Source organism: Leuciscus leuciscus, assembly GCF_965113295.1.
Source record: "Leuciscus leuciscus genome assembly, chromosome: 13".
In the NCBI taxonomy this organism is placed as follows: domain Eukaryota; kingdom Metazoa; phylum Chordata; class Actinopteri; order Cypriniformes; family Leuciscidae; genus Leuciscus; species Leuciscus leuciscus.
The window spans coordinates 28,919,786-28,936,633 of record NC_138737.1 but is presented as its reverse complement, the minus strand read 5'-3'; the positions used below and the strand labels follow the sequence as shown (position 1 = coordinate 28,936,633).

The 16,848-nt window shown below is 36.4% G+C and overlaps 1 protein-coding gene across 1 annotated transcript in view; it reads left to right on the top strand.

Annotated features, from left to right (window-relative positions):
* The window catches only part of mtor (mechanistic target of rapamycin kinase), a 243,218-nt gene that overhangs the window by 95,132 nt on the left and 131,238 nt on the right, over window positions 1–16,848 (top strand). The window contains exons 29-32 of the mRNA XM_082187716.1: window positions 4,150–4,225; window positions 7,877–8,016; window positions 15,155–15,255; window positions 16,460–16,575. Coding sequence (XP_082043842.1) covers window positions 4,150–4,225; window positions 7,877–8,016; window positions 15,155–15,255; window positions 16,460–16,575 — 433 coding nt within the window. The remainder of the gene's footprint in view (window positions 1–4,149; window positions 4,226–7,876; window positions 8,017–15,154; window positions 15,256–16,459; window positions 16,576–16,848) is intronic.

Sequence of the window (16,848 nt, the reverse complement as noted above, 5' to 3'; positions counted from 1 at the left end):
CAGAAACGATCTGAAAACAGGGCTTTAAGTGTAAAATACCGAACTTGTCCTTTAAGACAGCTGTGCATTAACAAAAACACCAAAACCCACACACCTCAATAGGGGCTTTTGCACCGGAGGAACATTTTCATAGTTCCTAGAACTAATGGCGGAGTACCCGCCTTTTGGCGTGTTCGCACCGCAGGAACTGGGAACGATTTTAGTTTTTGGAACTCCTTTTGGGGGAACTAAATTAGCTCCTACCTCAGAGCAGGGTCTAACCCAGCACAATAGGAAATACCAGTGACGTTAGCGTATGCTGATTGTCCAGCACCCGCCATTTAAAAAAAAAAAAATGAAACACAGATTATAGCCAATATATTTACTCCACAATCTAACTCTATGAACATGGAAAATGGTAAAAGATGGGCCTCTTATGCTTTACACTAAGGAAAAAATCCAACGCAAAATAATCTTTGAGGGGACCAAGCGAAACATGATTATGTATTTCTGCTCAGCTAGCGACATTGAGCATCAACCACACGGCAAACGCTAACGGCCATTTTACACCCCAAGCGGGAGCAGCATGTATTTTTTTCGGCGTATATGTTAACCAATGATTGCATTCACACTGGGAGCAGGAGCAAGCTCAATTAAAGTGAAAGCACACTTTTGATGGACAAAATAAATATGATTTCACACAAAAAGTGCCCAAAATGCACAGAATAAGCATGTCAGTGAATAAGAAAAGACAATGAAGACTCAAAAATATTTATGGAAGATTTACCCATTTAAACTTGTTTTTAGTTATTCAGTTTGGGTGAAAGTATGGTGTATTATAAAAATAAAAATAAACTAAAGTAAACTAGCTGGAAAATATTATATATAAACTTTTTTTATAGGCTAGCACTGCCCAAATCAAACCCGAGTGTGCGTTTTTGAGTTTGGTGTCTTGTAAACATAGAAAGTATGACTGAAATGACAAGATCGGAGCTGTTTTCTTGGTTGTGTTTGTTGTTTACCATTTACATGTGAATGTTGTACACCTCCCCATCCGAACAAACTTTCAAGACCATCAAGTTTATAAATGACCAACTTCTAAAAACAATTTTATTGTTGTCTTTGTAAAGAAAAGCTCGCTGGAGCCGCTGCTGTGACGCTGTACAAACGCTTCCAGTGTGAATACTCTCGCGCGTCTGCAGCTGCAGTGAAGATGTAGTTACGCTGACGTGAAGCTCAAGCATGCGGTGTGAAACAGCCATAATACTTTTTCATATACTGTCTACTTTCTTTGTATTGCAGCTCTATGTAATAATGTATTAGACAGGACTGTTAAACAGATCATAAACTAATGAACACGGAGAATGCGAGCACTGTCTGCTCAGGCTCTGACGTTCTCAGCGCCGTCAAAATAAAGGTCACAACATTAAGCACCGCTTGCGTCACTTCTGAGTTCCTACTGGCGGTGCGAATGCAACCAGGAAAATGACTTTTTATTTTCGGGGATCCACCCTGGTGACTTGTTCCTAGAATTACCCGGTGCGAAAGCCCATAATGAACTGAAGCAACGTTGTAAAGAAGAGCAGGCCACAATTCCTCCAGAACGATGCAAGAGACTGATACTGCCATACAGAAAAAGATTCTTTCAACTTATTGCTGCTAAAAGTGTCTCTACAAGCAATTGAATCATAGGGTGTACTTAGTTTGTCACCCATGGATTTTCCATCTTGGCTTTATTTCTGTTAAATAAATAATGACACAATAGTACGTGTGTGTGTATATGTATATGTGTGTGTGTGTATGTATATATATATATATATATATATATATATATATATATATATATATATATATATATATATATATTTATATATATTTATATATTTATATATTTATATATTTATTTATTTCATACTGTTACAGCGGAATACAAAGGGAAAAAAAGAAGAAAAAATTAATGCAGCTACTGAAAAGAGCCTTTGCCATAGATATTCGTTATACCGTCACATTAAAATACCATTACTTTATTCTCCTGATGTCGGAAAATAGAACATGAAGAAATTTTACAGCTCTTTCAGTCAAAATGACAGATAAGGATTATTTGTAGTGCAACCTTATTATTTGAAAATAATTGTTTGTCTTTTTGAGTGGAAATTCCTCAAACCGGAAATGCCTCCCATAATGTTCTCCCATAATGTTCAACAGCTCTTTCAGTCAAAATGACAGATAAGGATTATTTGTAGTGCAACCTTATTATTTGAAAATAATTGTTTGTCTTTTTGAGTGGAAATTCCTCAAACCGGAAATGCCTCCCATAATGTAAAATGTGTAAAAGGTGGATTTTCAGGATGTGTTTTTTGTATTCCTGCTTTTTCATTTGTTTTATTTTTATTGTTGATCTGTTGATCATTAATGTCATAATGGCGTGTTGTAACATCAATGTTTTTGGTATGAGTTGCAAATATATATATTATATATATAAAAAAAATGTTTTACAAAGTAGTGTGTTTTTTGGTTTGGATTTATGGCATCATTTGTTTTCACTGGGATTCCCTTACACTTGTAAAACAAGATGTATTAGCAAGTTTGGCAGTCATGGAAAACTTCAGAGTGGCGTTACATAAGAGTACTTCCAGATGGGAAGTTTATGAATTGGTCATCAGAAGCATCATAAACATAAAAATGAAATACTCCACAGAACATTTATTGTGCAAATTTACTGGCTAATTGCTCATCTGCTTGGAGACACTACCATTTTTTACAGTTATAAATTATATTGCAGTTATATTGATTCGTGTCAGCAGATTTTGCTCTGCGTTCGTAGAATGACCTCTCCTCCTTGTAAATTTGAGACTATGCTAATGCCAAAAGGTCTCTGAATGAGTCTATTCCAGGCATATTCAAATAGTGGCCCCTTGCTGTGTTCCAACTGGACTATGATACATGTTACAACCTTATTTAATATCTAGAGGGATTAAGGAATGTAACATTAAAATAATGAGCGTGTACTGGAAAACATCAAACACATCACCCGATTGAGTTTTCTTAGGGAAGTGATTTATTACAATGAGTCTCAACATGAGAAGGACACCTCAAAGTAATTAGTTAGATTATAATAAAGAAAGGTAAAGAGAAAAGAACTAGATTTGTGCCAAATCAAAAAACTAAATAAAACCAAAAACCAGTCTCACTAAAAAAAACAACAACGTAATCTGACTAGATCAACGTCCAGCAAGAACCAAACAAAACATCTTCAGCGTCAAAAAGACGCCCTAAATAAACTATTCTTACTAACAAAACAAAACTTACAAGGAGTGGCACAAATCACTAAACTGGTGTTCTAAACACAAATTGATCTCTCAGTGTGGCATATGTATATCACGTGATATCTAAGCTGTTCTTTTCTCTTTCCCCATTTAACAGTAGATCAAACCACCAGACAGAATAAATGGTGATACTCACAAGGAAAAAAACAGCGCAAATGAGCCTCACTTACGGAGGTCTCATTACTGAGTTATCAAAGAACACATCAATCCAATTAATGGTACAGGTCAGGCAAAACTAACAAGCGAGAGCTCTAGCGTGCACAAAGTCATCTCCCGCCTCCAACACAGGTGCGCTCTTTATAGGCACATGGCGCGCCCTCATTGGTGTAGCCGCGTTGAATCATCATCCAACAGCAATGATGACGATGACATCGCCCGGATGATTGACAGATGGATAAGCCAATCAGGTAGCCGCATCATCCTGCTGACAGTGATAGTGAAAGAAAAGAAAGAGCGTACGGGAGGGAAAAAACAACAACAACAACAACAGCTCCAAACAGATGACAGTATAAGACGTAACAATACATACTGACAACTGTAGCACTATTTTACTGTTTGTACAGTGAGCAGCACATCAAAACAACGGAGCTGTACTCACTGAGCTCATATTGATAACTATTTTGACTGTTTGGATTTTATTTTTATTTTACAAAGCACTACTGTTGCCCAGATGGAAATTATAATTATTCCAAAAAAGTATTGTCTGGAACTCAGCTGAGAAGGAACTATAGAGACTGTTGTTTACAGCCAACCTAAAACTTTTATCCATTATCATATGTGTAGTATTAGAGTAGATTTAGAGTGTTTCTGGACTAAAACATTGCATTTTTTTTTCTTTTAATAGCATCAACAATAAGCTCCAGCAGCCAGAGGCCGCATCAGGAGTGCTGGAGTATGCCATGAAACACTTTGGAGAACTGGTAAGAGCTTTAAAACCTTATTCATCTGTTTATTATTTATGCATTGATTACATAAGATGAGCACTTGGGTGAATTTCACAAAGCCCGTCAAGAAAGGTTTTGGCCATTTTTCACCTCAAAAAAATATTTTTGACTTTTTCCCTCATTATTTTCATGAGAATTAAGGGAAAATAGTAGCTATTTGTCTCTCTTCATCTGAAAGTAATTTTTTAATAGCTAAGCCTTTTGTTCACATTTATGTAACCTTTATTTTTTTTTTGTAATATATTTTTTTAAATGTTGAGAAGTTTTGAAACATCATATGATGCACTAGCCTGGATGCCAGCTGAACTTAGCCCCGCCCACAACATTTGAGGTCGGGAAGTTCAGTCTGGACTTGATCCGTTGTGGAGCAACTATGCTCGAACCAGAGCTGTTCGGACCAATCAAATTGTCAGGGCGGGCTTTATACGATGATGGACAGATGATCAGCAGTAACGTAATCATCCACGTCACCAAAGAGCACTTGGGTTGAATTCGTTTACAACAAAGACGACTGCCGCTGGAGAATTGAGATGTGTAGATTCTGCCATCGCGTCTGTAATAGAAGATATCGATAGCGCATTAATTTTAAAAGAGGAACAGAGAACCGCAATCAAGGCATTTGTCGATCGGAAAGATGAATGAAGAACATACGTCACTTACTCCGTTGCTTTGATTGGTTGTAGGTCTATCCAATTGAGTGCAGAGGCATTTTCTTTCCTGGTTCGGTTGAAACAAGCCCCATAATCACAGCCCAATGAAGCAGTATCAGACTCATATTCTGACTAGAATCTGAGTACTCCTGTCTTCAAAGTGTCTCCTGCTGTCCAGAAACACAGGACATGTCTTGGAAGATATGTTGCTACGTTTACACATCTATTGCGTAACGCCACAGACTTTCTTTGTTAACACTTGACTGTGATTCCTAATTGCTCCAACATGTAGTTTGAGACCTCTTTGATTTTTTTCAGGTTTGTATATTTGTCAAGATATAAATGTAAGCATTTCAAAACATATTTAACTAAAACAACACCCTCAGCACCCCTATTTCCAGCGATACTGCTTGTAGAAGAATTCAGGCTCATCGGTGTAGATTTGCTTTGTATATTTTTTTTCTGTTGTAGCCTTTCAAATCGTATTAGCCCCAAATGACATACAGATACTTTAAGTGTCTTAAGCTATATGAACATTTTTAATTTTACACTTTCATTCATCAAAAGCCTGCTTTAAAAAACTCAATTTCCTTCATTTTATAAAATATGCCCTGATGAAGTGTTATTTCTAACATTGCTAAGCCATCCATTACTCTGGCAGATGCTCACAGTGGACTTGCTGCCAATTTTAAAATAAACAGTTGCTTTGCCCTTCCATTAAAGGGATGGTTCGGAGTAAAATCAACCTACGGTCCTTTGCACCATGACCAAGAGCCAAACACCCCCCCCCCCCCCCCCCCCCCCCCCCCCCCAGAAGCCTTTTTTCCCTTTGTCGAACATTATTAAAGTTAGAGCTTATTTAGAGATATCAGCCGAATGGCTTAGTGCAGGCGCTAATGGATCCAAGGATGTATCTCGTAAATTACCCCACTAATAATGCCCAGAATGGTGCCAAACTTCTACAGTAGTCGAAAAAAGGTTCTATACTCATAATACGAGGCATTGGAAAGTTTGTAAGTACATCAGGAGTTTATTTAAATAACACTTGCCCGATGGCTCATGCTACCGCTAACCCAGCCGTCGAGGTCACTTCCGTTATTTGGGAAAAGCACGTAAAAGTCCTGGCAGAAAGCAATGCATAAGGCATTACATGTAGTGTAATGACGAATTATTATTTTTTCCAAAGTGTTGGCAACTTAGTGTTAACTAATAATTGTTTGCAAACTGGTACTACCAACAAAATATTAGTGCATTCCGGAAACCTTGTGGATTAATGCATCTTTTGTTAATGTAATGTTTTAACATTCCTTCATCATACCTTTTCAAGTCAATGTAAACAGGTCGGGTATGGGATGGTTTGTTTATATTCTTTATAAAAAAAAAATAATAATTTATTAATTATTATTATTATTATTATTTATTCTTTTTGTATTATTGGTAAAGGGACATCTGTAAGATTTAAAAAAATAAAAATAATAATTGTCTTCCAATAAAGCTTACTTGACAAAAAAAAAAAAAATATTAGTGCATTCCTGGAAATGGGCGTCGTTACACTATGAGTGTTTGGGTCAAGGTCATGGTGCAAAGGACCCTAGGTTGATTTTACTCCGAACCATCCCTTTAAATATTGGAACAGCAATTGGAGCTATCTATACTCTGCTGCCTGCATTCCCATGGATGTGATTGTGTGAAGTTGAAAATCCTGATTGTTCAGTACCAAGATGAGCTTAATTAATGTGGCTTGCTTAAAGTTTTACACAATTGCTAAGACACATTTCTTGAAACCTTTATTCATTTTCTCACAACCAAAACACAAAACCAAATCTTCAAACTACATTCACAAAACCCGACTCTTCTGGCAAAATCAAACAATCGTCTCAAAACCATTTCACCTGTACTCAAAATCAAACAATGATTTTAGATCATGCACACCTCAGTCCATTTAAAAAAACGCTACAGATCATTTATTAGACACTAAATAATAATAAAAAACACAGCATGCAATTAATTAAAAAAACGTGTATTGTACACAGTTAATACATTTTGTAATTACGTTAAAAAAAAGTATAATTAGCGCAGCTTAGTAAGGTAAATATATTGTATACTGTATGTACTGCAAGTATAGTATTGTATTGAATATTGTATAGTATTGAATGTTTGTATATTAAGTACTTGCATACTGTAAAAATACAGTGGGCCAAATGTCAAGCCCAAAAGGTCAAAGAAAACTCTAAATGAAAAGCATGTTACAGTACACTCAATAAAGTTGTATAGCTGCTAAATTAAAGTCAATGAGAGATTCATTCTGCATCAGCATCACGTCTTCATGTTGGGTCCAGCCTGAGGACTTTGTTCACATCACAGACAATTTTCTTGCCAGGCAAAGGAAAAAAAACCTCTGTTTGCCAGATCCAGCCTTGACAACATTCTCCACACCTTGCTCTTTCTCATCCTTATCTTATCTTGCACATATTCTTCTGCTCTCCTTCTCAGATTGTTTCCATCCATTGTCCGTATCAATATGAATGAAGTGCACCCGTGCCACCTGTACACTCTGAGCTGGCTTATATTTTGTACAGTTGGTTTGATCACATCATTAGAAACAAGTGTGAACAATTTTGAGCCGTTGTGTGCAAACGATGACAACTGTGTTGTAGTTGTGTAACTTTTGCCACTTGTGTTTACCGTTTTGTAACAAGTGCATCACAGTGCAAAATGTGTTTTAGTGAGTGAGAATATGTTTTGCAAAAAAGAGTGCATGAAATTTGCTAATGGTGTCTAACTTCCTGAACTTGGGTTTAGTGTCTTAGCAGTTGTGAAAAACTGTAATTTTCATCCCCCTCCCATCTAAAAGAAATTTTAGTCCCTGATTTTTCTGACTGCTCCCTTTAGGAATGATATTATGTGTGCTATGAGATTTTGGTTCATTTAAATTATTTTCATCATTCATCCTTTTATGTTTTGTCTTCCACTACAGGAGATTCAGGCCACCTGGTACGAGAAACTTCATGAGTGGGAAGATGCTCTGGTCGCCTACGATAAAAAAATTGACATGAACAAAGATGATCCGGAGCTCATTCTGGGTCGCATGAGATGTCTGGAAGCGCTAGGCGAATGGTATGCACACGTTACATAACTTGTCAATTTCTGGAAGTGAGCAGGTTCATGCATGTCATTTGTACATTTTGTTGCATTATAAATGTATTGAATACCCCCCTTTTTATCAGATAGTTATATGTAGTCATATTCTTATTGAAGGCAAGGCAAGGCAAGGCAAGGCAAGTTTATTTATATAGCACATTTCATACACAATGGCAATTCAAAGTGCTTTACATAGAAGAAATTAAAATAATAAAAAGAAATAAGAATAATTAAAACAGTTTAGAAAAATAAAATAAAATACAGTACTTTTAAAAATAAAAAAAGAATATTATTATAGATCTTTCCTTCAAAGGATTCCCTTAAGACTTAAATCTTTCCTTCCTTTAACCTTCAATCTTCTTACGACTTCCATCTATCAACTTTCCTTTAACTTTCTTTTCTCCCTCATTTACTCACACGTTCTTTTCACTTTCTTTAGCACTGCGTTCACATTCTTTCTCAGACAAAAACTTTAATATCGTCATTTAAATACTGTTCTACTTTCAAACCCACATTAATACACGTCACTTTCACATTATCACTTTCTTTTACCTTCTGAGTGGGCATTTACAGTTACGGGCTAAATGCCCTGCTGACATAGGAGAAATTAAAATAATTAAAAGAAATAAGAATAATCAAAACAGTTTAGAAAAATAAAATAAAATACAGTACAGTACAAACAGTCGGACGAACAGCGGCACAGTGCTCATTCAGTAAATGCATAGCTAAACAGAAGTGTTGAGTCTGGATTTGAATGTGACCACTGTAGGAGCACATCTGATCTCTTCTGGAAGCTGGTTCCAGCTGTGGCTGGCATAATAGCTAAAAGCAGACTCACCATGTTTAGAGTGAACCCTTGGTATTTCTAGCTGATATGATCCTAATGATCTGAGTGATCTGTTGGGTTTATATTCAGTGAGCATATCTGCAATGTATTGAGGTCCTAGGCCATTGAATGATTTATATACCAGTAATAATACTTTAAAATCAATCCTAAATCTAACTGGGAGCCAGTGTAAAGACCTGAGGACTGGTGTGATATGTTAATATTTTCTGGTTCTGCTCAGAATCCTAGCGGCAGCGTTCTGTATGAGCTGCAACTGTCTTATGGTCTTTTTGGGAAGGCCAGTGAGGAGTCCATTACAATAATCCACCCTGCTGGTGATGAAAGCATGCACAAGTTTCTCTAAGTCTTGTCTGGAAACAAAGCATCTAATTCTTGCAATATTTTTCAGATGATAGTATGCTGATTTAGTTATTGCTTTGACATGACTACTGAAACTAAGGTCTGACTCTAGTGTCACACCAAGATTCCTGACTTGATGTTTAGTTGTTTGACCCCTAGAGTGAAGGTATGCGTTCACCTTGAGAACTTCATCTTTGTTTCCAAACGCAATAACTTCAGTTTTGTCTTTGTTTAATTGAAGAAAGTTTTGACACATCCAACTGTTGACTTCGTCAATGCATCGGCACAAGGAGTTAAAAAGAGCAGCTAGACCCTCACCTCTCCTAACAGCTCTGCAGACACTCATAAAAGTAAAGTTAGGAGGGCATGTTTCATTGAGGATTGTTGCACTGCAGCTGTCTTCTAGCCAGGTTTAATTTAGAAACATAAAGTCCAGGTTGTTTGTGGTTATTAAGTCGTTGACTAGAAGTGATTTATTTTTAAGTGAGCGAATGTTTAAAAGTGCTAACTTAACAGTCTTACTTTTTGTCCCCACAGCAATCTTAGTTTGACATGTAATAGGCACCAGATTAGTTGGGTTTGCTGTACGGCTATTGAAGGCCTTAGACTTTCTATCTTGTAATAGAACAGCAATAGGGAAAGATACAGGCACACTGGGTTCCCGCTTGTTCTGTAAACATTTGAGAAAGTTACTGTTATCATAGCAGGAACCCAAAACACATCAGGCAAATGAAGGCAAATGTTTATTTTTTGTGACTAGATAGGATGGACAGGTAAATGTTTCTAAGCAGGCAGTTTGTAGTGCTGTCAGATGTTACCCAGATGTTATTAGTTACTGATTCATTTGTGAACTGATTTTTACATTTGTGCCAAACATAATTTTATAACATCAAAAAACATGATAACCACAAGCTGTGAAATGTTCAAAGGAAAATTGACTACAATTCTGACATATGAAGCCATGTAAATGTATAAGTGGCATTCTTACATGTTTGTCAAGAGTGCATTGGAAATGATTGGATAAAAGAAAAGAAAGATGAGGACAATGCTGGTTACTGAATGCATTGCATGTATACAGCGATTTAATAGTACACCGCTAACATGTACTGTAAACATGAATGTCATTTTACGTCTTGCTATAACCAGCTTTCTTTGCTTTCTGATATGTGCATATAAAAGCACTTACAGTATTAACTCTAGTTCTTGATATATTCAAAATTACACTATGGAAAGTAATTTCCAATGTGAAATATATTTTCTCTTTTTGCCCTCATGGAAACACAGTGATTATGCACTCATGGAAACATTTATTTTTCTCGACTTTTGAAAGAAAAAAATCTTACTGACAGTCATTTACTGGGAACAGTTTGTGTGGGAGAGTGCCTGGCATGAGGGCTGACTTCCTGGATGTGTTGCAGTCAGTGAATCCGGTAATAGGACAAGGAATAGATGGCAATAGTGGAAACAGGGAATAATAGGAAATCAATAGCAATTGTTAGCTATAATTAAAAATGATTCTTTTGTCCCATACTTGTTTGTGCTGTATTTGTATGCCTTTAAAATAATCATTCTTTTGGCTTGGCAACATACTAACAGCAAGTTCTGTTGGAAATATTGGTGAGCCAAATCTCTTTTGCATTTCACATGAGAAACATTCTGCCTATGTAGAACATTCCAAAATACTCTCTTATAAATGGCCATTTCAGTTATGGATGCTGTCTTAAACTGCATCGCAGCAGCTGATGCTGGATGCAACAAAGTGGCCGTTGCAAATTAATTTGTCCTTTGTGTTAGAAGTGTAGCACAGGTGCTTGGAGTATGTCAGAAATAGAACAGAGCATTCGTTTACTGTCTGGGATTTGTCACGTTGCATTGCCCACCGCACCACTGCATCCAGTGTAAACAGCATCACTGATTATGTGTGGACACTGTGTTAGAAGTTAGCTTTTTGTTTTATAAAGGTGTGTTTCACCCAAAATTTTAATTCTGTCGTTTTGTCATTTGGAAGTCATTCCACACTCATAACACTTTCGTTCATCTTCAAAACACAAATTAAGATATTTTTATTGAAACCTGAGAGATTTAATTCTACCAAAACTTTGACATTCAAAAATATCATAAAAACAGATTGAATTTATGCTTTTATTCACATCAAATATGGGGGATCAAACATGCTGATGTGTGAGGACCAGTGGCAGGACAACAATATCTCAGGTCACATTAAAATAATCTTTATTTGTGTTTTGAAGTTAGGTTTAGAAATTGGTTTGGTTTGAATAATAGGTTAGAAATGACATTTGGGTAAGTAAATGATGACAGACTTTTTAAGTAAGTAAAGATGACAGAGTGGATCGTTTGTGCGAGTCGGCGCAGAACACAAAAGTATCAAACAAAACGATCATAAATGGCCCTAAATTCAAGATATGGGGGCAAAGAAAATGCCCCACACAATTAAACTAAAAACATTATGACTGTCATGATTAAAGTGAAATGCTAAAATGAATAAAGAAGTCTTGATTGCAGCATTACATTTAGATTTGCTCGCATTGCATTCAAATGTTTGTTTTTTTAGGCTATTTAAAATTACATTTTTAAAATGACATTGCATGCATACAGTGATTTATTAGTACACCGCTAACATAATGCATGTAATGCGAACATGAATGTCGTTTTACGTCGTACTATAAACAGCTTTCTGATATGTGCATATAAAAACACTTACAGTATTAACTCTAGTTCTTATATATTCAGTAAGCTTCACTGAGCTGATTAATGATTGTTAGTCTCATGACCTCAGAGGTTTATCATCCTGAGATTTATGGTTTGTTGCTCAGTAGTACGTTTATTTATTTCACACCTGATTCTGTTATCAAGAATTCCTTCCAGTGCTTTTTAAAAATACACTGGACTCTACAATTTTTTTGTAGATAAGCTATGTATTGCATGGTAAAGCCTTCAAATCATTATGCATTTTGGTCATTGTGAAAGGTTCTACATCATTAAGTAAGATATAATAAAATAAAAATGAATGTGTTGTATCAGAAATCCAAACCAATACTAGACCCCACCGACTTATTTTTAACCATCCTAAGCATTCACAACATTAGTTTTTTTGTTTTAACTAATAGGACGATCCATACTGTAAATTAAGCACTTGTATTGAGGTTTAAAGTGTCTGCATGCATTACTCTAGCATAATTACCCATAAGTATCCACATTGCACACCTCTGTAAGTATCTAACTCTCCTCTAAACGTGTAATTCACGTGACACCCATCCAACTTCTGCTGTTTTTTGTTTTTTTTGGTCAAATTTCCATGTGACATTCCATTCCAGTGAGTAATAGACTGTTCCCGTGTAAAGGTACTGGAGCCCTTTTTCCTGTCTCGCTGTTAATGTGTGTCTTTGTGTTTTAGGCCTGTCTGCAGCCTGGAACCTTGTATTTTGCAAGGCCCCATAAGTAATGTTTTTTCCAGGTGGCAGGGAAAACACATTTGTTTCAGATCCCCCACCACATCTCATGAAACCCATATGAGCAGTGTCTCGCAGGGCTAATCATAGGGACCCTTTCTTCACAACCCCCAGCAACGTCACACATGGTTTGCTTGTGTCTGTGTCAGCACTGTTAGCCTCAAAGGGCCCATTTGTTTTAAAGGTGCACCATTCCTAAATGTGGTATGATGTCATTGCTTTTTGCAGTTTATCACAGCCCGAGCTGTGGCAAGGGATTTTTTGGGTGAAAAGTTCCCAGCTTGGACACAAACAGAAGCTCTCACTGATGAGTGACTGACCTTTCACATCTGTTCTTTGCTTTTGGTCTTTATGAACTGTAAGATGGTGTGCTTATGCTTTGCCAGGAACAATCATTAAAAAATGGGAGTGTTAAATCCTGCTCTTTTTTCAACACCCTTTTTTTTTATAAACACAATTATGATTCTTGTTTATTTGTATTTAATCATTTTCATATTGTATACAGAATGTTTAATATACAAGGCAGTGCGAAGAAATTCAGACCTCTTTTTTCACATTTTGCTATATTGCATGATTGGAGCATTGCTAAACTGCTTTAAATTACTTTTTCACATCAGTTTACAATCCACATCCCATAATGAAAAAAACAACAACAACAAAAAACTGATTTGTAATATCTTTGCAAATGAGGTCAAGCCATGAGGTCAAAGGAACTGACAGCAGGAACTGACAGAGGAAGGATTAAAAAAACTAAAAAAAACTAAATAAATAAAAACTTCTGCATTAAACGTTTATGCAGAACCACCTGCACAGTGGTCTCCATAATTCTTTATTGGAAGAGGTTTTAGAACAACCAGGACTCTTCCTAGAACCTTAAAGCGGTGTAGCATATAAGGCTGCAACAATAAAATGTGAAAAAAATAAAGGGGTCTGTATACTCTCGCATGGCACTGTATATGAATGCACCAACTAATAAACAGAATTATTTACTAATAGGTTTTGCTAAAGTATTGTAAGGGACATTTTTGATTGATGATTCAAATTAATATTTGAATTGAGTTTCACCGACTCTGATGCAACTTTATTTTATTTATTTTTTCTGAACGAAGCTATGTCCATGAAACCTTCTCACTCATACTCACACAGATAGCAATGGGGAATTGATTGAGTTTGACAATGTTGTCAAATGTTGAGGAAGGGCTTATGCTTGTTTTTACCTTGATTTTCACAGAACAGTAACCAGAAAGAAAGAAAAAAATCTGTTGTGGCGTCTATGACTAGTTGGTGTCTCTTAAAGGGGTCATATAATGTCATTTTTGTACAAGCTAATATGATTCTTTAGGGTCTAAATTAAAAGTTTGTAATATACTTTAATTAAAAATTCTCATTAGTATTGTAAGAAAACACAAATTTTACCTGGTCAAAAACAGCTCTGTTTTCAGCACGCCGTTTAAGTGCATGTGTCTTTAAATGATAATGCGCTTTGCTCACCCCGCCCCTCTGTTCTGTGCATACACCGTTTATAACACAATAACACAATAACCATAACGCGTTGTTCATTATAAACATGGGATTATGAATTATATTGAGAATGTCATACATAGAAAATATGCTGTAATGTACCCTGAGTGTAAAAATAGCCACATTCATCGTGAAGCGTGCAAGCGATTTGCAAAGATTAATATAAAGATTAATATAAAGGTCAATAAAACGTTACACTCACTTCAGTTCTTCTGGAGGTGCAGCAGGAACACGAATAGTTGGTACTGATCCTTTTTTCAGGAGCAGCTTCTTAGCAAATAACCAGCTTTTTACTGACCTCGTTTATAAAGCAGTCTGGTGAAATGATTTGCGCAAACATGAAAGCATTGACGTTGATCGTGGGCAATATTCCCTTCGAAAACAAACTCAGCCACTGCGTCTTCAGCTGTACGGATTTAGGAACATCAACATGACTGCTGTGTTCGTTATTGCACCGAAGAACAGAACACCACAATCGCTTAGATGCCATTCTACTCAGTGCTCCAGCTATCAACACTGAACGCGCCGGTCGGCGCGGACTATGATTGACAGCTCGCTCACGAGGGCGGGTCTGTGTTGAAACGCTCCTGTCAATCAACCATCGTGGGAGGGGCGTCGATTTTGTGACGTCACAAAATCGAACAGCTTGATTTGAGATGGGAGGAAACATATAAGAAGATTTTTAAAAAAAAAACACGGGATGGATTTTTATCATTTTATGATGGTTGTGTACAGGCACTTACCCTTGACCCTTTTAAGTGTGCAAACTAGAAGAGTATTGGCAATGAGCATGCATTGCAATCTCCAAGGTTCTTGACAAGAGTAAGCTTTATTGTGGATCAGACTTTACTCCGATAGTCAAAATTCTGGTTATGTGAGGCTGCTTCCTCCTCTTCTGTCTTTCTTTCTCATTCTCTTTCTCTTGTTTCTTTGTCAGGGGTCAGCTGCATCAGCAGTGCTGTGAGGAGTGGACTCTGGTCAGTGAAGAGACTCAAGCTAAGATGGCCCGCATGGCAGCAGCTGCAGCATGGGGACTGGGTGAGGGGGGGAATGAGACATTTCACCTAATTCTAATTAAAAAACATCATTGTGTTTCGCATTGTACTAAAATTAGGTTGAAGTTCAGGAATTTGTGAATTCGTGTGTGTGATACAAGTGGCTTCAACTTCAACTGGCAGTTTTATCCAATTTTCACTAGTTTTGATAAAACACTGCTAGCAAGCCCCTGTTTAATTTCCACTTATTTCTCAAAAGGCAGCACTATAATCACATTAACACAATGATGCATAATTAAAATTACACTTCTATAGGACAGAGATGCAAACTGCTCACCTTTAGGGTGAAGTTTACTGTTATACATTTTGAGCAAAATTGGTTATTTACATAATTCGTGCAGTTTCATAGTTTTTGTAGTTTAGAGTGTTTGTTTGGGGTGCGATAAGGGGTTAGTGCACGAACGTACAACACATTCTTGATGTCAGACGGCAACAGCAGCCAATTGCAAGTCTGACAATACTATATATACATAGCAACATTAAGCTAGATGTTAACTACAGTTGGTTACATGAAGCAATAAGGCAACTTCCTAATGTAAGTGCTTTGAAGGCCATTCAAATTAGAATATTTGTTATTACAGAAATATCATACAATCATGTAATGTTAGTGTTTTAAAATCCCCAAAAGAAAATTGTAAATAAGTTTTATAATTGTAATTCACTAAATATTTATTTAAATTTAAAGACCTAATGTTGGTGTCTTTGTCTCTGCTTACCTGTAATAATAAAAAAGCTACATTTCACAACTCATATTTCAAGGAGGTGAGTTCATATGAAATACTTAAAATTAACAACAGCCACAAAAAAGTGCATTTTCATTTTCATGTACTTTCTAAGAAGATATGTTTTAATGAAGCAACAAGATTCTATTGTGACTTTTGACCTGAGAACACACAACTCAGAGTTCAAATGCTGTCATTATTCATCAGTCAATCAGTATCAGTTTAGAATAAATATAAATTAGAATTTACTGTGGTTACATCATTCTCATTTTCTCCTTGAAATAATTTGGATATAATATTGAGTATTCTTCTGCTTTTAAAATCTCCACATTGCTGGGAAACTTTATCTTGAATATGAGTCTCAGATATTGCATACAAATATTTTGTTTATATTATTAGTTTATTATTTTGTAGAAGATGTAATAGTTATATATAATATAATTCGCTTCTTTGTGTGTTTGTCAGGCCACTGGGACAGTATGGAAGAGTATACCTGTATGATCCCACGAGACACCCATGATGGAGCCTTTTACAGGGCAGTGCTTGCTCTACATCAGGATCTCTTCTCATTGGCTCAACAGGTACTTCATAATGAACAACTAATGAGAGTTATTAAATGAGCTGGATTTAAACTACCTCTAACCTAATTTTTCATCATCTAAAAATGTCCAACTCACTGTACATAGAAGAAACAACCAGGACGGAGATGAGGGGTAAAGTTGTTCAGTCAAAACGAGGAGCACAAAAGTTGGCGTGGTGCATTGTTTCTGTTATGTAACATTGGTCAAAGGCTACCATCAGTCTGCACATAAAATTACTTGGCTAATGTTTGGACCCTGTGGTGATTTGATGTT